Source organism: Cucurbita moschata, unplaced genomic scaffold, assembly GCF_002738365.1.
Source record: "Cucurbita moschata cultivar Rifu unplaced genomic scaffold, Cmos_1.0 Cmo_Scf00018, whole genome shotgun sequence".
Lineage (NCBI taxonomy): Eukaryota > Viridiplantae > Streptophyta > Magnoliopsida > Cucurbitales > Cucurbitaceae > Cucurbita > Cucurbita moschata.
The window spans coordinates 3,680,623-3,704,456 of record NW_019268534.1 but is presented as its reverse complement, the minus strand read 5'-3'; the positions used below and the strand labels follow the sequence as shown (position 1 = coordinate 3,704,456).

The 23,834-nt window shown below is 35.3% G+C and overlaps 4 protein-coding genes across 4 annotated transcripts; 2 read left to right on the top strand and 2 right to left on the bottom strand.

Moving 5' to 3' along the window:
* The first annotated feature begins 175 nt into the window (after positions 1-175).
* Positions 176-3,544, top strand: LOC111456416 (protein indeterminate-domain 7-like). Its single transcript, XM_023098266.1, has 4 exons — positions 176-814; positions 1,502-1,901; positions 2,105-2,595; positions 2,996-3,544. Exons 1-4 carry the CDS (start codon positions 601-603, stop codon positions 3,394-3,396), a joined length of 1,506 nt encoding a protein of 501 aa, XP_022954034.1. The 5' UTR covers positions 176-600; the 3' UTR covers positions 3,397-3,544.
* A 1,917-nt stretch (positions 3,545-5,461) lies between these two features.
* On the bottom strand, positions 5,462-8,679 carry LOC111456569. The gene is made up of 3 exons (XM_023098491.1): positions 8,439-8,679; positions 7,676-7,800; positions 5,462-6,050 (listed from the first exon to the last, which is right to left on the bottom strand). Exon 3 carries the CDS (start codon positions 6,021-6,023, stop codon positions 5,823-5,825), a length of 201 nt encoding a protein of 66 aa, XP_022954259.1. The 5' UTR covers positions 6,024-6,050; positions 7,676-7,800; positions 8,439-8,679; the 3' UTR covers positions 5,462-5,822.
* Positions 8,680-10,246: 1,567 nt separating this feature from the next.
* On the top strand, positions 10,247-12,549 carry LOC111456336 (LOB domain-containing protein 29-like). The gene is made up of 2 exons (XM_023098162.1): positions 10,247-11,028; positions 12,243-12,549. Exons 1-2 carry the CDS (start codon positions 10,247-10,249, stop codon positions 12,367-12,369), a joined length of 909 nt encoding a protein of 302 aa, XP_022953930.1. The 3' UTR covers positions 12,370-12,549.
* Positions 12,550-12,798: 249 nt separating this feature from the next.
* LOC111455859 (chaperonin CPN60-like 2, mitochondrial) lies at positions 12,799-20,314 on the bottom strand. The gene is made up of 18 exons (XM_023097485.1): positions 19,480-20,314; positions 18,272-18,388; positions 17,712-17,843; positions 17,348-17,507; positions 16,729-16,904; positions 16,194-16,289; positions 16,002-16,106; positions 15,663-15,749; positions 15,473-15,562; positions 14,699-14,779; positions 14,550-14,618; positions 14,382-14,459; positions 14,118-14,213; positions 13,946-14,045; positions 13,767-13,870; positions 13,570-13,675; positions 13,314-13,392; positions 12,799-13,152 (listed from the first exon to the last, which is right to left on the bottom strand). Exons 1-18 carry the CDS (start codon positions 20,233-20,235, stop codon positions 13,047-13,049), a joined length of 2,538 nt encoding a protein of 845 aa, XP_022953253.1. The 5' UTR covers positions 20,236-20,314; the 3' UTR covers positions 12,799-13,046.
* Between the last annotated feature and the right edge of the window lie 3,520 nt (positions 20,315-23,834).

Genomic DNA, 23,834 nt, shown 5'->3' with positions numbered 1-23,834 from the left:
TTTTTTTTTTTTTTTTTTTTTTTTTTTGGTTTTTGGGTATTTGGGAGTTTTATCTTTTGGAGTTGTGTTTTGTGATTACCTTACACACACAGACCCTTCTTCCATTCTCATCCATATCTCTCTTTCTCTCTCTTCTTTTTTTTCTCTCTCTTCATTTTTTTCTCTCTCTAGGATTTGAAGAACTGGGTTTTGTATATTTTTATTTTTATTTTTTTGGTATTAAATCGTATGAAAAAAAGGTTCAAATTTTGAGTTGGTTTCTCTTTCTCTCTCTTAAAAACAGCAGCCTGCTTGTTTCTTTTGAGCTTTCAAAAAAAAACTAAAAGTTGTCTCTTTGGTTGTAGCCAAATCCAAGCCCTGAATGCAGTAATAAACAGCTTACATATCCTTATAACCTTCAAAAAAACCACACCCTCCAACCCTTTTTTTTTTCTCTTCAATTTTTGTTTGTTCTTGTTCGTGTTCTTGTTCTTTGTCGGGTTAGATCTGTTTTTTGCTGTCTCATGTGGAAGAATTTTGGAATAATTTCAAACCACTGAAATAGAAGAGGAAGAAGAAGAAGAAGAAGAAGAAGCAGAAGAAGAAGAAGAAGGGATTCAGATGATGATGAAAGGGAATTTTTTGTCTCAACAACAACAACAACATCAACACCAAGTTTTAATGGATGAAAATTTGTCCAATTTGACTTCTGCATCTGGTGAAGCTACTGCTAGTGTTTCTTCTGCTAATCACTATTTTGCTCCTCAATCCCAACACCCGCCTCCGCCTCCGCCTCCTCCTCCGAAGAAGAAACGTAACCTCCCCGGAAACCCCGGTATGATTTCTCTTTAGCTCTAATACCATGTTGGAGTTTCGTCCTCCTTCATCGAGGTTAATTGAGTCGATGAATTACATAAAAAAGGGAACTTTTTTATTCATTTCGGGTTCTGGGTTACAACAAATCTAATCTTTTCTTTTGTATTCGGTTCGAGTTACAGTAAATTTAGCGTTTTTATTCATCCCCACTTCTGGGTTACAACAAAACTAATCTTTTTATTCATATCGGGTTGAGTTATAGTAAATTTAACATTTTTATTCATTTGGACTTCTGGGTTACAATAAATCTCTAATCTTTTCATTCATATCGGGTTCGAGTTATAGTAAATTTAACGTTTTTATCCATCTCGACTTCTGGGTTGCAATAAATCCAATCTTTTGATTCATACCGGTTCGAATTTACTCGAATTACAGTAAATTCAACCATTTATTCATCTGGGTTTTGAGCTTACAACAATCTAACATTTTTATCATATGGGTCGAGTTATTTTCATTCATTAGGGTTCTGGGTTACAATAAATTTAACATTTTTATTCATCGAGCTACTAAAAATCTAATCTTTTTTTTCATACGGGTTCGAGTTATTTTCATTCATCTGGAATCTGGTTACACTAAATTCAACGTTTTTATCCATTCGGGGTTCTGGGTGATCCATAATTGAAGGTTTTGATTGATTTGGACACAGACCCAGATGCGGAAGTGATAGCGTTATCGCCGAAAACACTAATGGCGACGAATCGATTCGTGTGCGAGATCTGCAACAAAGGGTTTCAAAGAGATCAGAATCTTCAACTACATAGAAGAGGACACAATCTACCATGGAAGCTGAAGCAAAGATCAAACAAAGAAGTGGTGAAGAAGAAGGTATATGTGTGCCCAGAGAGCAGCTGCGTCCACCATGACCCATCAAGAGCCCTTGGAGACCTCACAGGCATCAAAAAGCACTTCTACAGAAAGCATGGCGAAAAGAAGTGGAAATGCGATAAGTGTTCTAAGAAATATGCTGTTCAATCTGATTGGAAAGCTCACTCCAAAATCTGTGGCACTAAGGAGTACAGATGTGACTGTGGAACACTGTTTTCAAGGTAATTATTAATTAATTATGTTTTTAATTCATTAATTACACTATTATTATGCTATAATTGTCTAATTATTCCCTTTAATTAATAAAATTCATTAAAAAAAATTTCAATAAATAATTATTTCTGACAAGAAAAAAAACAGCTCTTCTAAATTTGTCTTATTTTTTGTGTTTTTTTGAAAAAAAATATGTTTCTCTCTCATGCAGGAGAGACAGTTTTATAACACATAGAGCTTTCTGCGATGCATTGGCGGATGAAAGTGCGAGATCAGCTATGGCGTTAAACCCGCTAATTTCTTCTTATAATAATAATAATAATAATAATAATTTTGTTATCAAACGGGACTTTAGTAATGGTAACAATATGAGGGCGGAGATTCCGCCGTGGCTACACTCGAATGATCTTCGAGGGGAAATTTTCATTGGGAGTTGTCAAGATGAGCATCCGCATCAGAATCATGAAACCCTAAACCCGAACAGGCACGGACACGGACACGGACACGGACACGGACACGGGTGCGGGGCGAGTATTGGACTTCCTCCTCCTTCTTCATATCAGTGTTCTTCGGTTTCTTCTCCTCATATTTCAGCCACTGCATTGCTGCAGAAGGCAGCTCAAATGGGTGCCACCATGAGTAGTACCACTACCACGAGTGGCTCTATGCAAAGGCCCCACAAGATGGTTCACGTGTCTACAGGTGCATGTTTCTATTTTCTTTTGCTTTTTTATATTCTTTATTGCTCTATAATTCTCGAGTTAATCTTTTGTTCGTGTTTGTTCTCTTACTCGTTCGTATGTCTACCTACTCGGGGCTACGGGTATTCTAAAAATACAATGATTCGAAAAATTTGATTAACTTAACCTTACTGCGGTTTAAGTTGGGTTATGAAATTATTTGGGATGGGTTCATGTAAATGAAAACGGTATGGATTTGGTTGGTTCCCTGAAACCCCTTTACTCGGGGCTTGAAAATTAGTAAAAGTTTTGATAAATTTAGTAGTTTTATTCATATTCTCGAATGCTTCTCGAGTTATTTAAATTTTTTTATTATTTATAATTAATTCGAAAGCTTAAGTTGATGGGTTACGGTATGACAGGTGATTATGGGCAGATCGGAGGAGGAGCGGTGAGTTGTAGTAGTAGTTGTACCGATTACGGGCACAAAGCTGCGGCGGTTTCAGCTTCGGAACCCGCCACTTTTCTTCACGACATGATAAATTCCCTCTCTTCTGCTTCGGCTTCTCATCCCTTCCTACAAGATTCCTCCTTTAACGACGTCACCGCATTCCCCGCCATGCATCACCACATCGTCCCCGCTACTGCCACCACCACCGTCACCGCCGCTTCGGGCGGTCGAAGCGACGGTTTAACGAGGGATTTTTTGGGGCTTCGCCCTCTTTCCCATGGAGATATTCTAAGCCTTACTGGTTTTGGGAACTGCATTGTTCCTAATTCCTCCAATCTTCAGAGTCAAATCCAGAAGCCATGGCAGGGTTAGATTCTTATTACAAGAGATGAACAACATTTTTATTTTCTCAGCTTTTTTTTTTTTTTTTTCACGTAAATTACTTTATGGAATGTTCATCATTTGTAAGCTTAATTATTGTCACCTTTATTTTATATGAAAAGAATATTTCATATCTTAATTAGGGTTAAACCATAATATATAAACTTTATATTATGAAACTATGTAAATATTTCGACTCGGTTATAATCATATAAATCGATCTTCCAAACTCGAGAAACAAACCGTCGTCATTTCCAAATTTGGGAAACAAACGTTATCGCTCATTCATTTTGCAAACTCGGTAAAGCGGTATCTCTTATTGAGAACCTCTCTCCGTTCATGAAAAATGACTTGTGTTATTCTTCGTTGAGTAGTGGTTGAAAATGTTGAAGTTTCTTTGAAGATAATCAGTGTCGGTGGTACTTTGAGATTATCGATTGTTGAGTTTGATAGAATTTATCGGTAGAATTTATATTACTTTTATTTAACTTATGTTTTGTCCATTAAATTCTTGTCGACTTTTTACTCTATTCTATTATCTAACATGAGTCCATTTAATATTCCATCATGGTTGGTGTTCGGTTAGCATTTTCGACCAAAAATATTCGTAATATTTCATTGATATTATTAAAAAGAAAGGGAAAGAAAGAAAGATTGTTTTGTAATGAAGAAAATAACCTAATAAGGATTGCTTAAGAATAAAGTAAATAGAGATTTGAGACATAAAGCCTAATACTAACTCATTTTTTACATTGTAATTATAAACCATTCTTTTTAGCAAAGAAATAATGTAAAATTTACACTATTTAATTTGTTTGAACCATTTCTCTACTAAAATTCACATCATCACATATTTCCGTGGCATAGTGGCCAGTGTTTGGCTCTGATACCATTTGTAATATCTCACTATCCATCTTCTTTGAGAATCTAACGTCTTCGTTGGTACATACTCCGGTATCTGGCTTTGATACCATTTGTAATAACTCACAATCTACCCAGTGTCTGGCTCTGATACCATTTGTAATAACCCACAATCCACTCTCATGGGGATCCAACACCCTCATCACAATCCACCTGGTGTCTGGCTCTGATTCCATTTGTAATAACTCACAATCCACACTCATTGGGGATCTAACACCCTCGCTAACACATTGTCTAGTGTCAAACTTTGATATCATTTGTAATAACTCAAACCCACCGCTAGCAGGTATTGTCCGTTTTGGCTTGTTATGTATCGTCGTCAGCCTCACAGTTTTTAAAATGCGTCTCACAGGGAGAGATTTTCACACCCTTAATGCTTCGTTTCCTTCTCTATCTGATGTGAAATTTCACACCCTCTCACCCAATATTTTATATTTATTTTTAAAAGGGGACAAATGATATTTTTCCTCCAAATTATTAGAATTTTCCATTTATGAAAATATCATGTGTTTACTATTCCATTCACATGCCTCACTCTCTTGGAGATTAGCATTCACATGTCTGTCCCTATCCCTCTCTGAGACTCTGACCTTGGAAACAATGCCCTTTCTCTCTCATGCCCAAAAATGTAATTTCTCTCGCATAGATAGCCAAAATGATGATGAAACACAGGGACAGATGGTGGGATAATGGGCTGGGCTGGGCCTAGATGGCCCAACACTTGCACACTTCCCAAACCCAAATGTCTTGTCTTTACTGGTCTTCGTGGCCCTGTCTGCTATTCCTCTCTCTTTCCTGTCTCCCTGGCTTACTCATATATATATATATACACACACACATATATATATATACACACACATACATATAAAAGCTGCTGGCATTGGGTTTGTTTTGTTTCAAACAAACATAATCCTCCAAAAACCAGTTGACTTCGATCATTCTTTCCCTCCCTTGCCTTTTATGTTAATCATTTTTACCTTTTTTCATTGATTCTTCAAATATCCCATCTGGGAAAGAACCAAATTCAAAGTTTCAAACCAAAAAATCCATTCATTCTCATCATTTTCTATATACTGTTCCTTTTCCCACACCTTTTTTCTCAGCAACCAAACAACAGCTACAAACACAAAACAGCAGTTTCCCTTCTGATAAAGGGAAATGAATCACATGTCTCAACCTTGTATAGTCCTTCCTATGGACCACAGAGTCTCTTTACAGACGACATTATTGAAACTATCGATGAAATGCAGAAACGATGATAAAAAAATGTTCCAAGTATAATAATGATGGAACGGTATGACATCGAGATGTAAAATCCATCCTGCGAACTAAATAGATCTGGCCAGCTCTTATTATTTTAGCACCATGGCTATGGCTGAAGCCTAAGGGTTGGGGTTTATACATTATGTCTCCCTAACAAAATTACAAAGAGGGGGGAAAAAAGTCCCAAAACATTATTGGGATTTGTTTGTGTGAGGTGCAGAACAGGAGGGGCATCATTTTGGAGGGTGTTTGGAATCATCCTTCTGGTCTTGTTTTGATCCTGCCAAAGCTGCAGTTGCTGCTGCTGTCATGGCAGCCGTGGCTGCACCTAACTTTACGCCACCTGCAGCTTTCATTGCACCAGCGATTTTAGCAAACGCTGCAATTCCTCCAACAAGTACAGCTCGCAAGGCAACAGTGGGTTTTATTGCCATGTTTAGGGCTTTGGGTTTAAGAGTTTTCTGCAGTTTGAACAGTTACAATCTTAGGGGTGCAGCTTTGGACGTGATACAAAAATGGGTACCTAATAATGCTCAAGTACTACATGGTGTACTACTCTTGGCATTCAGGAGATGTGTCTCTGAGTTTAATAAATCAATAAATGTTCTGCAACAATTTACAATTATTGTTGTGTACAAAATCTGTGTGCAATATTCAACAAACTAAAACACAAATCTGCCACAAAAAATGACTAAACATCAATATAGAGTTGCACTCACTATATTGATGCTCCACTTATGCTAATGACCCATAACCTTCTAACTTTCACAGATGCTCATCCCAAAGCCAGACAGAGAAATCAAGAGTTTTAAGCTTGTTTGTTAACCATTTGGCTTTTTAAAATTAAGATTACTTTTTTGTTTTTTTCCAAAATCCAAGCCAAGGTTTGAAAATTAAGAATTAGTAGATTTTAGAAACTTGTTTTTGTTTTTGGATTCTAGATATGAACTCAAGTGTTTATTTAGGAAAATATGAAAACCATTGCTAAGACAGGTGAGAAAACAAAGCAAAATTGTTATCAAATGGGACTAAATTGTTAAATTTTGGTCAAATTACCAATTTGATTCTCGAAGAATCAAGGTTATGTTTGGTAAGTCATTGAACTTTATAAAATTTCTAGCAAGTCATTGAACTTTCAATTTAGTATCTAATAGATCTTTGCATTTACTACTTTACCTAAATCAGAACTCTTAGACAAACAGTTCAATCTTTCATTTCCACAATTGTTGAACTAAAAAAACTAGTTTTTGTTTTTTGAATTTGGGAAATGATTCGAACGTTTACTTGGGAAAAATGAAAACCTTTGTAAAGAAATGTGAGAAAAGAAACATCATTTTTAAAAGCCAAAAACTAAATAGGTATCAAATGAGCCACTGACCTATAAGATACAAAATAGAAAGTGTAAAGATTTAATAGACACGTCTTTAAATTTATGGATTTATTGGAAACAAAGTCAAAGACTTACTAGAAATAAAACTTAAATTTTTAACCTAAGGCTTGAATTCCCAGACCCTTGGAAGTATCTCCAAAGTTCCAAACATCTCAAGGCCTTGGCAAGACTAGTAACTTTGGGTGAAGCCCTCATCTATGTGAATACTAGTTTAGGAGTTCAAATACAATTCTAGTAAATTTGACAATCCAATCACATTTTCAAGCGCTCCAATTCTGAACTAATTGCCCTCCTGAACATGTCATTATGATAAAACCAGAAAGTCTTTATTCTCTAGAAGCACGTCGAGAATGCTGTTCATTCTCTAAAATGTCGAAAAGGCATAAAACATAGTGAGGCACATCCAGTACGCACACCAAGAGTGCCTAAATCAGTAGGCTACCACTTGTGTTGAGTCATTGACAATGTAACTGGTTATTTCACTATATATCAAATTATTGATTAACCCTTTTCATAGACTAAAGTGCAAGTTAACAACATTAAAGAAGTCATCAGTTTCTTCATTCTCAACAACCATCCAACTCAACCCCAATAAGTATTTGATAATAAACACTGAAAGAAAGTATAAATCTCATAGTCCAGTCCCAAAAGAGGAAAAAAAAAAGGGAAAAAGAGAGAAAGGGGAGAAGAAAGTACCAGATAGAAACACCGTCGCTTTTCAGTTAGAGCCTTAGCTTGCAGCAGCTGGTCTCCCAGAAAACAGACTTCAGAAGACTTTTGCTCACAATATCCTCCCTTCAGTATTCTCAGAAGCCAGCCCCCTAGGCAAACGGTAAGAATGTGAATTTAACACTTGAATGAAAGAACATATGCTCTAAATATTACAGAACGGAGAAGAATTCAAGAAAGAACTCCATTTCCACGTTGAAGCCGCGAGATAAACGGTGGAAGACCAATGTTAGAACTAAAACGTACCCTAATCATACATTCTGTGAACAAGCAATTCCGACCATGGTCGCATGGTTCAAAAGTACGTAATCTAGTAATCTAGCATGAAGCAAACAGAAATCAAGACGTTTTCTCCCACTAAATCCACAGGGAGGGTGCAAAATACGAATACAGGGGTTCAAAATTTAGATACTGGATTAAATTTATCCTAGCCCATCAATTTAAGGCCTTTGAATTAGTGGTGACCTTTTCAAACCATTGTAATGTAATTATCTCTTCAATAAACATAGATTTCTCCTCACTAGGGCTTCTACAAATTTCACAAGTAGAACTACGAATTCTGATTCCTTTCTACTTTCTCATCCATATATCCGTATTCAGCAGAACAATCATGAAAATGGACAAGCAACCCCAAAAAAGAACGCGGCGGCAGACAAAATAGAACGGCTAAAAGAATTCACTCAGTTTAAAACAAATAAGATCTGAAAATTGGGGGAACATACGTACGTACCAATGTTACGTTAATCCGCGTGGCGAAGATGGAATATGATCAAGATCAGAACGAGAGAAAGTACAGAGAGAGAAACGGTAGCCGGAATCGGAATCGGAATCGGAAACAGAGATTACAGGGCGGAAGCAAATGACGGAGGGAAATAAAATAAAGAAAAAAAATGGAGAAGAAACTCCAGCCAGAGGTGAGAATCTAGGGAAGACCGACTAGCACGGAGAGGGAAGGTTTTTTTTTTTTTCATTTTTCTAAAATAAATTTAGAAATATTAAATAATATCCTTTACAAAAATAATTATATCTTTTAGAAAATATATATTCAATAGGCCAAGCCAGCCCATGGGTTAACACTAGGGCTTGGGCTAGCCTAATCCAAACCCAAACAATGTCAGAAACTATTGGGCTTGGGCCAGCCTAGTCCAAACCCAGACAATATCTGAAACTATTGGGCTTGGGCCAGCCTAGTCCAAACCCAGACAATGTCTGAAACTATTGGGCTTGGGCCAGCCTAATCCAAACCCAAACAATGTCAGAAACTATTGGGCTTGGGCCAGCCTAATCCAAACCCAAACAATGTCAGAAACTATTGGGCTTGGGCCAGCCTAGTCCAAACCCAGACAATGTCTGAAACTATTGGGCTTGGGCCAGCCTAGTCCAAACCCAGACAATGTCTGAAACTATTGGGCTTGGGCCAGCCTAATCCAAACCCAAACAATGTCAGAAACTATTGGGCTTGGGCCAGCCTAATCAAAACCCAAACAATGTCAGAAACTATTGGGCTTGGGCCAGCCAAATGCAAAACCCAAACAATGTGAACCTATTGGGCATGGGCCAGCCTAATGCAAAACCAAACAAAGTCAGAAACTATTAGGCTTGGGCCAGCCTAATCCAAACCCAAACAATGTCAGAAACTATTGGGCTTGGGCCAGCCTAGTCCAAACCCAGACAATGTCTGAAACTATTGGGCTTGGGCCAGCCTAATCCAAACCCAAACAATGTCAGAAACTATTGAGCTTGGGCCAGCCTAATCCAAACCCAAACAATGTCAGAAACTATTGGGCTTGGGCCAGCCTAATCAAAACCCAAACAATGTCTGAAACTATTTGGCTTGGGCTACCTTATCCAAACCCAAACGATGTCTGAAACTATTGGGCTTGGGCCACCTTACAAACCCAAACTATTGGGCTTTAACTTAAGGTTACTTTAGTTAAAACATTAAAAAAAAATTAATTAATTAATTAAATAATACACGAAAATACCTCCATGATTTTTTTAAAATTTAATTTAAATCAAATACAACCTAAAATATAGGAATAAATCTTATACCAAATTAAAAAAAAAAAAATTGAAATTTTTTTTATATCATAAAGTATAAAATAAATTATTTAAAAATGAGAATAGATTATAATAAAAAGAATTTTAATTAAAATTTTGATTTTTAAAAAAGAAACTAAATTTAACCTCCAGAGAGAGAGGGGAAGAAGAACCCACCATGAATGGAAAGAGACCCCATTTTCCAGGATTATCGTTCCCCATGTAACCAAAATTAGTTAACATCTCTTCATTTCATATCCATCCATTCCCCAAACCTCAGAAAAAATAGGAACACAGAAACACAGCACACAACAAAACTAAATCCCTCTAATTTTTCCCCCATTTTCCATCCTTTTTGTTTTTTTTAATAAATAAATAAATAAATAAATAAAAAGCAAGCAACAAAATTCGCTTTCCCCCATCCCCGCCGCACCCGCACCCGCACCCGCGCTCTCAGTACCCTCCATTCTCCAACAATTTCTTAACATTAACCCTCAGATGAGCCCCATCACTCACCACAACCACCCCCACCACCACCATCACCACCACCACCAACTCTCCAAACCCGCCCCCTCCACCGCCTCAACCCTCGCTTCCGCCACCACTCAAGCCTGCGCCGCCTGCAAGTACCAACGCCGTAAGTGCGCTCCCGATTGCATTCTCGCCCCCTATTTCCCTCACGATCGCCAACGCCAATTCCTCAACGCTCATAAACTCTTCGGCGTTAGCAACATCACCAAAATCATCAAAAACCTTGATCCATTCGAGAAGGAAGAGGCAATGCGCACCATTATTTTCCAATCCGATGTCCGATCCATGGATCCCGTTGGTGGCTGCTATCGCATCATTCGCGACCTCCAACTCCAGATCGAATACATCAAAACCGAGCTCGATTTCGTTCTCAGTCAATTGGCGCTTTGTAAGCAGCAGGCCGCCGCCGCTGCCGCCGTCGCCATTCTCGAGTCGGATCCGATGAGTGGATACGGAGGACTTGAGCATCAATTTGTGGAGGGATATGGAGGGGAAGGGTTCGTAGTCGGGGAAAACGAGAATCGGGAGACTCTGGAAGATCAAGAAGTCGAGGTTTGGGGAATTCAAGATTCGTGTTCTTCCCTGCAATTGAAACCGGCCGGCTCTGTTCAAGATTTCCATGATATCAAGATCGATACCAACAATACGAATCACCATCATCGCCATCATCAACAACAACAACAACAACAACAACATCTTCTCAGGTTTCAACAGGATCATCATGATCATCATGATCTGGTTCATCACAGGTCAGTATTGTATTGCACCAATATTACAATTTTTAATTTACAAATTCATATATTATAATGCATCTCTGTTCTGGGTAGCTTCCTGTTTTGGTTTCTATAGTTTCACTGTCCCAAAATATATTTGTTTTTTTTTTTTTCAAAATTAATTTCTTCATCGGGATTATCATTGTTTTACCTCTTCAATTCTCAAAGCATTTCAAATTTTGTATGATCGGCTATAGTTGGCGCCAACCTTGTTCTTGTATTTTCTTCCTAATTATGTATTACCGTACTCTTCTTATATTGAAGCCCGGCCCAAAAGGATAATCCAAGAAGCCCTTTTATTTCTTAGATGGGCCTAGCCCAATGGACCAAGGACTCCAATGATAGTTCCTAAGGGACAAGCTACGGGCAAGTTTTGTTTTGGCTAAATTGAAAAAAAAAAACAAAACTCTCAATTACAAAATTACCCTTGAAAGTGTATAAATATTTCAAACTACCTATAAATTCATAATTGTGACACATAAACGAAGTATGGTCCTAAGAAACAATTTTTGCTTGATATGCTCGTGTTATCGCGAGATTTCCTATTATTATATCTTGTATGGTATGAGTCAATATATCTTATGGTATGAGTCAACCGGGAGGTTTGGTATCTTATTAAGCAAAATTGGCCTCCACCTATCAAGAATTTTGTCAATCAAGTGGTTTGGTATCTTATTAAGCAAAATTGACCTCCACCTATCAAGAATTTGGTCAATCAGGTGGTTTGATATCTTATTAAGCAAAATTGACCACCTATCAAGAATTTAAAACTTTACACCTATCAAGAATTTAAAACTTTAGGCTTGATATAATTTCTTCGTATGATCACGAAAAGAAATAAGTCTCAATTTTTGTCTTGGTATCATTGAGAAATAGGTAGCCGTCTCAATGCCTTGATATCATTGAGAAATAGGAAGCCGTCTCAATTTTTGCCTTGATATCATTGAGAAATAGGAAGCCGTGTGAGACCCATATTTTTTCTTGTAAAGTAGAAAGTTAATCATCTAGTAGTTTGGTATCTTATTAAACAAAACTTACAATCCACCGGTCTTGAGAAGTGTCATGATAATGGGTTTCAAAATTTTCAAAGGATGGGTTTGAAGAACTAATTATCGGGTTTCTATAGTTTTTTTGGATTTTATTATACTCAACAGAGAATTTGAGTGTTTTGAGTGATTTGATCTGTGCAGTGAAGAAGCTTTGCTGAAGATGGACAATGTGATGTTAAAAGAGTCTGACCCAATACAACAGGCTCAAGATCAAGAGCTTAAAGGTGCAGTTGACACTTTATTTACCTTCCCAACTTGCGATCCTTAGCTTCAACCCAATCTTGTCTCCTTCCTTCCCTCATTATAGTTTTTTTTTTCTTTTTTGCTTATTTAGTCCATAAATGCCTCTGGAGAAGAAATTAAGGTTTGAGTGTCTATAAAAGAATTGAATAAATTACACCATTCTCTACTTCTATCTTCTCCCAATATTCATTTCTTGTACTTTAGAAGAATACGACATCATTATTACAAAATTCATTAATCTTTCATACTTTCACATGAAATAATTCTCCATGTTGCCTTGTGATTTCCATTTGCTTTTTCTAATAACCTCCAAAGGTTGTCAACACTAGTAAAACTGAGGGTTTATGCAGGCTACTCATTGTATCGAGGTTAGAGATTCAAACCTCAAAACTCTGACTTAATTGTACTCTCGTGTGAGTATGTAAGTATGTAAGAAAGAGAAGAAAAAGAAAAGTAAAGCTCAAAAAGTGGTCAAATCATTGCTGCTTGATGTGTTGTCTTACAAGAATGTGGAAAAAGAAACTCACTTGAATCGTTCACAACCATAAGAATTCTGTAGATGAATATTGGTTCATCCATCCAGGCCTTGACTACTTCATTTTCCCTGTATAATAATCAACCAATCTCGTCATAGTGTCTTCCTAATTAATTACCAATGAAAATTGAGAGATATGTGATGGAATCAAATTTGAATCAATTCCCCTAGTAGCCCATATCATCCATTGCTGGGATTCTACTTGGAAGCTTGTTCTTATCATCTGGATCTTCCACTATAGCAGCCTCGGCTGTTGTCAACAGCATTGAGATGCTGAAAATTCAAGAAAATCAAAACATTCAAATAGTGCGCTTAGAAGTGGATAAAACATTTGGTAGTTTGTTTTCTGGAGCAAGGTTTAAAAGGACTTCCTAGAGAATGAAATAAACTATGTTCGGCAACTTTTGACAAAGGGCATGGGATGAAATATTCACCTAGCAGCATCCACTAAAGCAGTTCTCACAACTTTCAGAGGATCTACAATTCCAGCCTTCACCATGTCAACATATACACCTGTTTTGCACAAACACTTCCCACTTCAGTAGCTGTAAAACCATTGACATCCATTGCAGGAGGACGAAACTCCAAATCGAAAACTAAATGGCATGAGTAAAAGTCGAGTAGTCCTATGTTAAGAGGAAAAAGGATATCTAGTAATGTATTGCGTTCCAAGGGCCGAAAGTAGCCAACCTTTGGCAGCGTCATAACCCAAGTTACGATCATCCTGTTCGAGTAATTTTCCAAGAACCAAAGCTCCATCATATCCAGCATTTGAGACTATTGTAAATGTAGGTGCCTGAAGAAAACCAAATCTTTGATTTAAGAAAACAAGAGGTCAAGATGGGACCCGAAAAGTAGTGCTGAGAACTCAAAAGAAAGAAACAAACCCTGAGAGCGTGTTGCACTATTTCTATTCCTCTTTTCTGGTCTGCATTTTGAGCTTGGAGATCATCCAGAACCTTCGTAGCATGCAAAAGGGCAACTCCACCACCTAATAATAGTGATTATCAACCAACTGCCCAGAAATACTTTCAACAATATGTTGTCCAGTTTAAAAAAGGTTTACCTGGCACAATTCCTTCCTCCACAGCTGCTCTTGTGGCATTCACGGCATCTGTGACTCTGTCTTTCCTCTCCCCAACTTCTGCCTCGCTTACCCCACCTACCTGCAAGAGAGCTGCATTGTTTATGAAGGCATACAAAATTCTTTCAGAACATTATAAAGGCAAACACTCTACCTTGAAGACTGCTACACCACCAGAGAGTTTTGACAATCTTTCCTGAGCTTTTTCCTTGTCAAACATTGCAGTACTCTTGTCAATGGTTGTCCTCAACTGCAAAGCAATCAGTATACAATGTTTAATAGGAATTCATAAAATAGGTGATGCACTTTTATACATGTTCCCATGGTCTCTAAGAAGACTCCAACTTCTATTAAGCTATAATCTCCCTTTCAGCCTCAAGAGAGAGAGTTTTAAAAAGCAAACTTAGCTGAAACAAACCTGCTCACATCTTTCTTCAATTAGTTTCTTGTCACCACCTCCGTGAAGAATGAGTGTGTCATCAAGAGAGACAGTAACCTAAGCAGCAGTTACCAATGTGCATGAAGCAAGCATTAAACAAAAAACAAAGGTTAAAAAAAACAGCGCCATAATGAACTGGGCGTGAACCTTTTTTGCAGTACCAAGCATCTCTACTTGCACTTTGTCAAGAGTTATACCACGTTCATCGGTGATTACCTGTTGTTCAGTTTAAATGTAATTAAACTATCATACAAAATGTTGAGACAATGAACTAAGATTGGAGCACTTTGTATCACCTCTCCTCCCGTCAGAATAGCAAGATCATCCAAATTTGCTTTTCTGTTGTCCCCAAAACCAGGAGCTTTGATGGCACAAACCTGAAAGAAGAAGTTTTCAAAGGAGGTATTTGAACTATAATGTTGCGTTATTGATGATAGGACCAAAATCTATGGTAAATATTCTGCAAGGGACTTAAGTTCTTAACTTTAGTCACGTACATAAAAGAACATGATACAAATACTTGTATTATTGTCCTCCACAACTCATATGCCCTCTATATCGGAATGAACTAAAAGGCACTTAGTATCACAGATTTAAAACATAATGTTCCATTAATTCATTCACCAAGATCTTTTTGAAACTCACTCAAGAAAGCAAGTCATTAGAGACATTTTGCAGCTGATAGAAACATGCTAGCCAACAATAAGGTATTTTCTCGGATTTCATTAGTAATAATCCATTTGAGTTAACAATATAAGTCACAAGCAACCTGGGGTGTATAAAGCTTTAGAATGGAAACTATTTTAAATATTTTTTGAGATAGCTTTCACAAGGAGAGTTGATAATAACCAAAAGAATATTCACAATTATATCTACTACTATGTCTACTTAAATTGCTCAATTTTTTTGGAAAGAAACTTAATCTTTCATTGCACTTACATCAGCATGCACATTCATCCAATAGTAAAAAAAAAAGGTAAAGATAAGCTAGAATGCCACATTGCTTTGACTTTAATTTTTTTAATAGGACACTACTTAAAAAAGAAATAAACCATATAACAAGCAATCACCTTCAGGCCAGCATGATGCTTGTTAAGTATTAGCATGGCAAGTGCATCACTCTCAACATCCTCAGCTACAACAAGAAGTGACCTCTTCTTCTGCTCAGAGAATGAACTTATCATATTTAGGCTCAGGCATATTATTCACTCAACATTGCACATGAAAAAAAAAAAGGTAAAAAGTAAATTAAACTGATACCTCTACTGCAAGTTCAAGTACTCTGAGGATTAAATTCATATCTGAAATCTTCTTTTCATGTATGAGGATGAGAGGGTTTTCTAGGTCCTGCACATTTAGATGCATTATAGTTCCATATTAAATTTTTAATACAAGAGATAACTTTGAAAACTTACGTGCAACACACTGCAATATTGTCACAAGGTCGCACACAGACATATGAAGTTTACAAAGGAGCACATATGCAACAAGGTACTTTATGATATTTTCTCATATTAAGGCATCAGCAAGCATCAGTCATATTCTTAGAGCACTAAACACCTAAAGGCTTTAACTATGACAAAAGGAATCCAAACTTACACACTTCTGGGTCTTTTGATCGTTAATAAAATAAGGAGAAATAAAACCCCTGCCTAGCTTCATTCCTTCCACCACTTCCAATTCATCCTCCAGAGTATTTCCATCCTGCAGAGATATAGAAGTTAGTATACTCGAGTATTCATAAGTTCAATTATCATATTATACAAAAGCAAGTGGGGAAAGAATGCTCACAGAAACAGTAATCACTCCTTCCCTTCCAACTTTCTCCATTGCCCTTGCTATCAATTCTCCAATCTCACGTTCACCATTTGCAGAAATAGTGGCAACCTGTTCATAAATAACAAATGACCAAATGGAAAAATAAAAAGGTAAAAAAAAGTAGAAAAGATAGTATCAAATCTAGGATAAAAAAGACGAATAACAAATAATAAGCAGAAATAAAGAAATAATATTTTATATCTATAGAAAAAAACTGCTGATCCAGATGAAAAGTTTACGTTTATTATTACGACCAAAAGAAAAAATGTGACAACTGCTCTAGGATCAATACACTCATGCTTAAAAAGTCAAGAAAGAATACAAATAAGGAGGTCCTAAATCCAAAATGAATACTTCAGATGTGTGTACTTAAAAAATGTATAAAGCACTATTCCAATTTAGAAGACAACAATTACAAACTATTAAGATCTAAATACAAGCTTGTCGTCAAATCTAATGAATCCAACTTCAAACATTAGAAAGCAGCTTTCCTCTTGAACCCTGTTACCTGAGTAATTTCTTCTGGGGTACTTATCATCAATGCTTTGCTTTTCAACTCAGAGATAACAGCATCAACTGCTGTTTTGATACCAATGCGTAAATCCATCACACTAACACCTGCAGCTATTGACTTGCAACCTTCGGTGAGAATGGCCTGAGTCAGAACAGTTGCACAAGTTGTACCTACAACAAGATACGCAATTCATTCAAGAACATTCAACGTGCTTGTCCAAGTTCAAAAGTAGTGCTCCAAGTTCAAGATACGCTATGCAACTCTTATATGGCTAAATCTTGACAAGTGAACAAACAACACAGCCCAACACACCATCAAAATGGCATGCAAACATGCATGATTTCTAAAAATAATGAGTATATAAGGAGCAAGCACATAACTGAGTGGCGAAAATGTTATGACCCAAGTCCCATCTATGATCATAAGTTCAATTTAAATATTTTATTGAAGAAAGCATAGTGATACTTCTTTATTTGTTTGATTTCAATCCAAATGCAAAAATGCTAATGTCCTGATATCAATACAGCTTGAACTTCTCAACATAGATAATCTTAGTAATAAAAAGATAATATATATAAATATAAAGGAAATTCAGATTAAATGAAGAAAATACCATCTCCAGCGGCAGTGTTTGTGGCACTCGCAACTTGCTTTACTAGATCTGCCCCAACATTTTTAGCCTTGTCCTTGAATTGGATACTTTTGGCTACAGTAACGCCATCCTTTGTGACTTTCGGGCTGCCGTGACTTTTATCAATAATTACATTGCGACCCTAATTTCATTAACCACAATGAGAAAGAAGCAAGAACTATTAATTAGTTACAGTCCCCATTTAAGTTCGAATAGCCGTCTAAGAATGTGTAAGCATCAGAATGAAAAATGCAGGAGTTCTTTCCACCATTACAAATTTCGACATTCCAACCAAGTGAACTATCAGAAAAACCGCCAAAGTCAAATGACCAGTCAGGTCCAATACCTTTGGTCCCATTGTCACTTTAACCGCTTCAGCAATCTCTGAGACACCTTGGAGCATAGCTGCACGAGCCCCATTCCCAAAATTGATATCCTTCGCCGCATAACTTCTGCTGCTCGTTACCCTGCTACATACCTTCAAATCCAAAGAAAACCAAATTTAGTTTAAGAACATCAATCCATAACACTCCGTACTCATCAAAACCAAAAACAATAATCAATCCGCAGCTATTCTAATTGAACAAACCAAACCGATCAGCTTCAATGACCATATCTCAAGTTTAATACATCATTCATGAAAAATATTACAACCACGTTCATTTCTTCATATTACAAGAAATGCGCGCGCAAATCAAAATACGGCCCTCAAACATTTAAACAAAAAGAGGGAAATTCAAAGCTAGCTGAACTTGGCTAAATCAACATACTGCAATAGACAACAAAAGTGAATTTCCTTTTCCAGTTTCATCCTCAGTGTAACAAATTCAGCAATCAGCACCAGAATACTATGAAAGATTCAAACGTGGACAAATGCAACGAATAATAGATCTTAATTCTTCTTACGAGTTTTCTCGACGTTGAGGAAGCTAATTTGGAAACTACTCGATACATCGCCGGTAATGGCCACAGAGTCCAGATAGAGAGAGAGAGAGAGAGAGAGAGAGACGCCTTCCCTTTCCGCTTTCGGCTCCTGAGGGTTTAAGCAGAGGTTTTGAAGAGCAGAGGTTTTGAAGAAAACGTCAATGGTACGGTAATGAGTACGCTAATTAGACGGTTCGGATTCGGGCTCATTTTAAAATAACCGTAGAGGATTATATCCGGGAAAAGTTTCTCGAATCAGAGCCCAATATTGAGGCCCATCAAACAATCAAAATGGGCCTGTTTCTTGCTGGCCTGAAGTTGGAGAGTCTACATAGTAAAAGCCCATGAAAAATAAATATAATTTTTTAAATAATTAAGTTTGTAAAATTAATGTAAATAAAATATACACTCTCAAAAAAAAAAATGTAAATATGTGGTTTTTTTTAAACTTAATTAACTATAGTCATAATATAATATATTTATAAATAACTATCGCGGAGGTGAAAAATTCAAACTTTTAACCTTTTAGTCGAACGTATATATTTAAAGTTATATTAAAATTGGTTCGTAGTTATAATTATTAATATGGGTGCTCAAAAGATCCAATGACCTAAAATACTCAATCAACCTAACCCAAGTTTTGAGTTAAATTATTTAACTTATGGGTTGGGTTTAGAACTAGATTAGGTTAAACTTAACCAATTGGAGTTTATTAATTTTTGAAAATATTCGTATTTTCATGTAATTTCATAATTACTTTTTTATTTTTTTATTTTCGGACAACTCTTTAAAAAAAATACTATTTGAAAGGTATTTTTTTTAAAACATAAACTTAATTAAATGTTTGAAAATAAATAAATAGATATTTTATGAATTAACACCTTGATTAAATTAATTATTTAATAAAAGTTATTTAGGTCGAAAAAATTTATAAAAGATATATTTGATTATACGTTGAAATAGTTTTATTTACAAAAATACAATAACAATTATTAATCAATTAAAAAAAGAAATTAAAAGTCAAAAATTGAAATTAACAAACAAATGAGCGGAACACATAATAAAAAAAAAATAAGGAAAAAGAAAAGAAAAAAATCAATATAAAAACGAGAAACTTAAAATTCCCTCTCTTTCCATCATCGTCTCAAAATTCAAACAATCCATTTCCAGATCTTCACTCTGAAGTCCACCTTACACTCTGCATTATCCACCGCCGCAGCAACCGCCGTCTTCTTCTTCGCCGTCGGAACGCCCGCCGTAATTCCGTCGCAAAGAACTCTAAGTCCAACCTTCGGCATCTTCAACCATCCCATTTTCACCTTCACTTTCGTCTCCACCTTAATCTCCAACGGCAATCCGGCTTTGCTCTTAATCGCCGCCTTCAACGAATCGACCGGCTCGCTTTCGATCTCTCCGCCGCCGCTTATCGCTGTCACCTTCATCGCTGTGATGTTTCTCTTCTCGTGCACGAACTCAGGGAACGATCCGTCGCCGAGATCGACGCCATTCGACGAGATCGCAACGGAAATTGGACTGTAAATGAACTTGACTTTCTTATTAGGGTTTGTAGCGGCGAGATTTAGGTCGAATTTGGAATTGAGTTGAGAATTGGGCGTAAATTTGAAGGAATCGACTTTGAGAGCCGTAACAGAGAAGGACGGGCGGTGTGGACGGTAAATTAGGTATACGACGGTGGAGGCAACGGCGATGAGGACGATTACGGTGACGATGATCGCTGTCAGCCAGACGCAGATTGAGCAACAAGTGGAGCGGCGGCGATTATGAGGCTGAGGACGGAAGGTGGGGCGGGAAGCGCCGTAGAGTTGGGATTTGGTGGATGGGAAGGGCGGCGCGTTGGCCGTCGGGTTAATATTGTCGTCAGAATTGGAATTGGCATTGGCACTGGCTTTTTTACCGGCGGCGTTCGGGTGGACTCTGTCCGCCATGGCCGTAGCAGAGGAAGCGGAGAAGAAACTGTCAAAAGGGTAAGAGAAGAAAGGGAAAATGAGTATTGAATTTGGAAATCGAAAGGGATTTTTAAGATGATGAATGCTTTGGTTTCAAGGAAGAACTTCCTTTCTTTTTATTTAATAAAAAATTAAAAAAAAATATAATAAATAGAAAAAAACTTCGGATATTTATACGAGGAAAAGATTTGAATAAATACATTTTTAAGTACTGTAAGTCGAATAAGAGAATTTGAAACCCAAACACAAAACAACTAGTACATATCAATTACTGATAGATACGCTCACACCGATAAGTAGTTTGAAATTTAGTAGTGGTGAATTAGCTCCGGGCTAAAATTTAGGTTTATTTTTATATTTATAATTAACTTTCGTAATAATCATCTCTAAGATATCTAACTATGATTAGATTGTGAAGTAGCTTATTGCTTTCTAGGAACATATATTTTTAGTTCCGAAAATACTTTAGGGGATACACAGAGGTCTTAGATATGTTTTTTTAAAACTAATTTGGGTAATATTTTGCGATAATTACTTCAATTAATTATATATATATATATATATATATATATATATATATATATATATATATTTATTTAATGGAAATAAAAATATTATAAAAACTGTAACGAAAATAATAAGGTTTAGGGGGATGGGATGGGGTAGTTAGGTGTGAGGAAGGACAGGAAGGTGAAACAATGGAATCAAAGACCTGGACTTTACAACAATTCACAAATCTCCAATCCAATTCTCACGCCCTTCTTAAGCGCGTGGAACTCACTTGTTGGTTTTTTTTTTTTTTTTTTTTTTTTTGGCGAAATTGTAAATTTAATTATTGAATATGTAAACAAACTCATACGACCTAAGACTAAATTAATAAAAATATCGCTGAACTTTAAAAACAAATTTTAACATTCAAGAATTTTAATAATACTTTAAATTAAAAAAATATATTACAGATAGATTTAAATAAAAACATTTAACACTCTATTTTAAACTTTAAACTTTAAACTTTTTTTAAAAAAATTAATAAGAGGTAAAAGATGTTAATGCTACTTTTAAAATTTTACGACAATAAAAATATTTTTTAATTTTTTTTTTTTTAATATGGAAGGGTATTGACAAAACTTTTAAAAGATTAATGGTATTTTTGTAACACTATTACACATTTAAGAATATTTTTTAAACGAAATAGATTTTCATCTAAAACTAATTATAATAATATATATATATATATATATATTTTTTTTAAGTTTTGAAAATTTAAGAATAATTTTTAGATGGAATATGAAGATATTTTTATTAGATTTGTGGCGTGAATCCAACGCGCGAAGAGGTGGGTAGAATTTTGCTTTAGCTCCTCACCTTCTCCGACTGCTATCTTCCTCTTGTTGTTTGGTGGCAGCAACCATCCGCACGTGTGAATCTAACCCCCAGTATGAAGCTAAATCCCTAAGCTTCCCATCGTACGTGTCATAATCATCTACAACCAATCCCAAACAATAGAAGACTGCAGTCTTCAATCATCACCCTTCAATTATAATCCTACGGCTATATCACATCCCACTAAACTACACCCACCTCTAATCTTCAATTTTGATTCAATTTCAAATATTAGATTTGCATTATTAAATATTGATTCAAACATAATCACATTTTTAAATTTAATTCTGTATCCTAAGTTTTAAAGTGTTAAAAGACGTATTTAAAATATTGTAAAATATTGTAAATGATTTTCTAAATTGCATATAAAATTGGAATCATTTTAATTTTAATTTTATAAATGTTGAGTAGATTAGTTAATTTTAAAAATTATTAAATACGTTAAAAATTTGGTAGACTGAAAATAAAAAATTTATTATGTAATTAAATATATTTTTTTATGGATCATCACACTTCTATATTTATTATGGGTTAATCTTTAAACTCTAATGCATAATGATTCGTTAATCCCGTTAATTTTGGTAAATAATAAATTAGGATGACATGAGGGAGTTTGATTATGTGTTAATTTAGTTACGGTAAGAAATGTTTCATTAAAATTTTAACAGTACTTATATGTAAAAACACTAGGTCATTACACTTTTTAACCATCGGTTGCTAATTTAAAATTAAATCGTATTTAATTATTTTGTTCATTCTTCTTCAACAATTTCTGATTTACAACGAACCTCTTAACAAGATCGAGCTCATACGAAATTTTGACCATCTATCAGAGAAAAAAACGAATGGATTTTTTAAGATTCCCGATGAAAAAAAAAATCGATTTCTATCTGAATGGAATAATTATTCATCTGCTTCTCATGTTTTCTGAATAGTCGAGACACGAAGAATATCTGAAAAAGTATTTTGGTAATCGATTTGATTCGATATTTCTTTTGGTTGTTGAATCTCGGTTATCATAATTTTTTTTTACCATAAATGATCACCAATCACGAGCATCACTTACTATGGGTTGGCCCACAGATTATAAATAATAAAGTAACAATAATTAAATTTACATATAAGGTAATAAGTGCACTATTTAATGTTCAATAATTGTTTTCAATTTTGAACAATTCTTATTTCAACCAACATAAAAGAACCTCCATAATTGTTTCCAAAATTACTCAGACCAGTCACTCACTCATAATAAATTTACAATTAAAATATATATTAATTAATATTATTCTAATATTATTTAAATAATCAGAATTGTAAAAATTTATAAATAAATCAATTTAAATCTAAATAAGAAATTTACTTTAAAATTATAATATTTATTTAAATGTAAGGAATAAGAAAAATATTGAATTAAATAAATTGTAGCAGCGCTTTCTTTTGTCAACCTAAGTAATTTTTTTTTATTTTTTTTATTTTTATATTTCAATATTTATTTAAGAAAAATAACTTGATAATTTTTTTTTACAATTTTGAGAGAATAATATTTTTATTTAAGTGATTTTAAAAATATTTAGATGAAAATAGTATAATATATTATTATATTATTTTCTTCGCCTCCATAATGAAATGTAATTAATTTTTATTTTTTCATTTAAAAATATTTTTTAAAATCTTTTATTTACAAATTATTCGATTATTTAATCTTACAGCTAAAAAATAAAAATAAAAATAAAAATAAAAAGAAACATTCGAGTATGAAATTAAATTGATGGAGAACGTAGTACAATTATTGAGATTAAAAATCGTCGGTCGTGGAATAAATGATATGGGAACTAACTACGGTCACCGACGAAACGTAAAAGGGTACACGTGTCGAGATGTTAATGGGTTGTGTTGTGGGGAGGGAGACAGCCGGATGAATAAATTATATTTGAAAGAGAAGGTGGTGTCGGAGGCTTAGTTACAAATAAACTACCAAATCTTGAGGGCGGTCATGACGTGGGTACGTTATGGCGCCATTCCTTTATGCTCCATGGAAGATTTTTCAAATCGACAATAAACGGGTGTTTTTTTTAGCTTAAACACGATCGAAGAGAGAGGACGAGCCCTGATCCTTAATTTAATTTAGAAGCGGATTGAATGTCTGTACGCTATAGATTGAAAATGCAAACAAAATCTATTTCGTTATATGACAA

Coding starts and splice junctions, on each gene's coding strand:
- LOC111456569 (XM_023098491.1), bottom strand. CDS start 6,023: ATGGCAATAAAACCCACTGTTGCCTTGCGAGCTGTACTTGTTGGAGGA.
- LOC111456336 (XM_023098162.1), top strand. CDS start 10,247: ATGAGCCCCATCACTCACCACAACCACCCCCACCACCACCATCACCAC. Junction 11,029..12,242: donor CATGATCTGGTTCATCACAG/GTCAGTATTGTA, acceptor TGATCTGTGCAG/TGAAGAAGCTTTGCTGAAGA.
- LOC111455859 (XM_023097485.1), bottom strand. CDS start 20,235: ATGGCGGACAGAGTCCACCCGAACGCCGCCGGTAAAAAAGCCAGTGCC. Junction 17,508..17,711: donor AAGTGACAATGGGACCAAAG/GTATTGGACCTG, acceptor TAATGAAATTAG/GGTCGCAATGTAATTATTGA. Junction 16,107..16,193: donor AAGGAGTGATTACTGTTTCT/GTGAGCATTCTT, acceptor ATATCTCTGCAG/GATGGAAATACTCTGGAGGA.
- LOC111456416 (XM_023098266.1), top strand. CDS start 601: ATGATGATGAAAGGGAATTTTTTGTCTCAACAACAACAACAACATCAA. Junction 1,902..2,104: donor TGTGGAACACTGTTTTCAAG/GTAATTATTAAT, acceptor TCTCTCATGCAG/GAGAGACAGTTTTATAACAC. Junction 2,596..2,995: donor GATGGTTCACGTGTCTACAG/GTGCATGTTTCT, acceptor ACGGTATGACAG/GTGATTATGGGCAGATCGGA.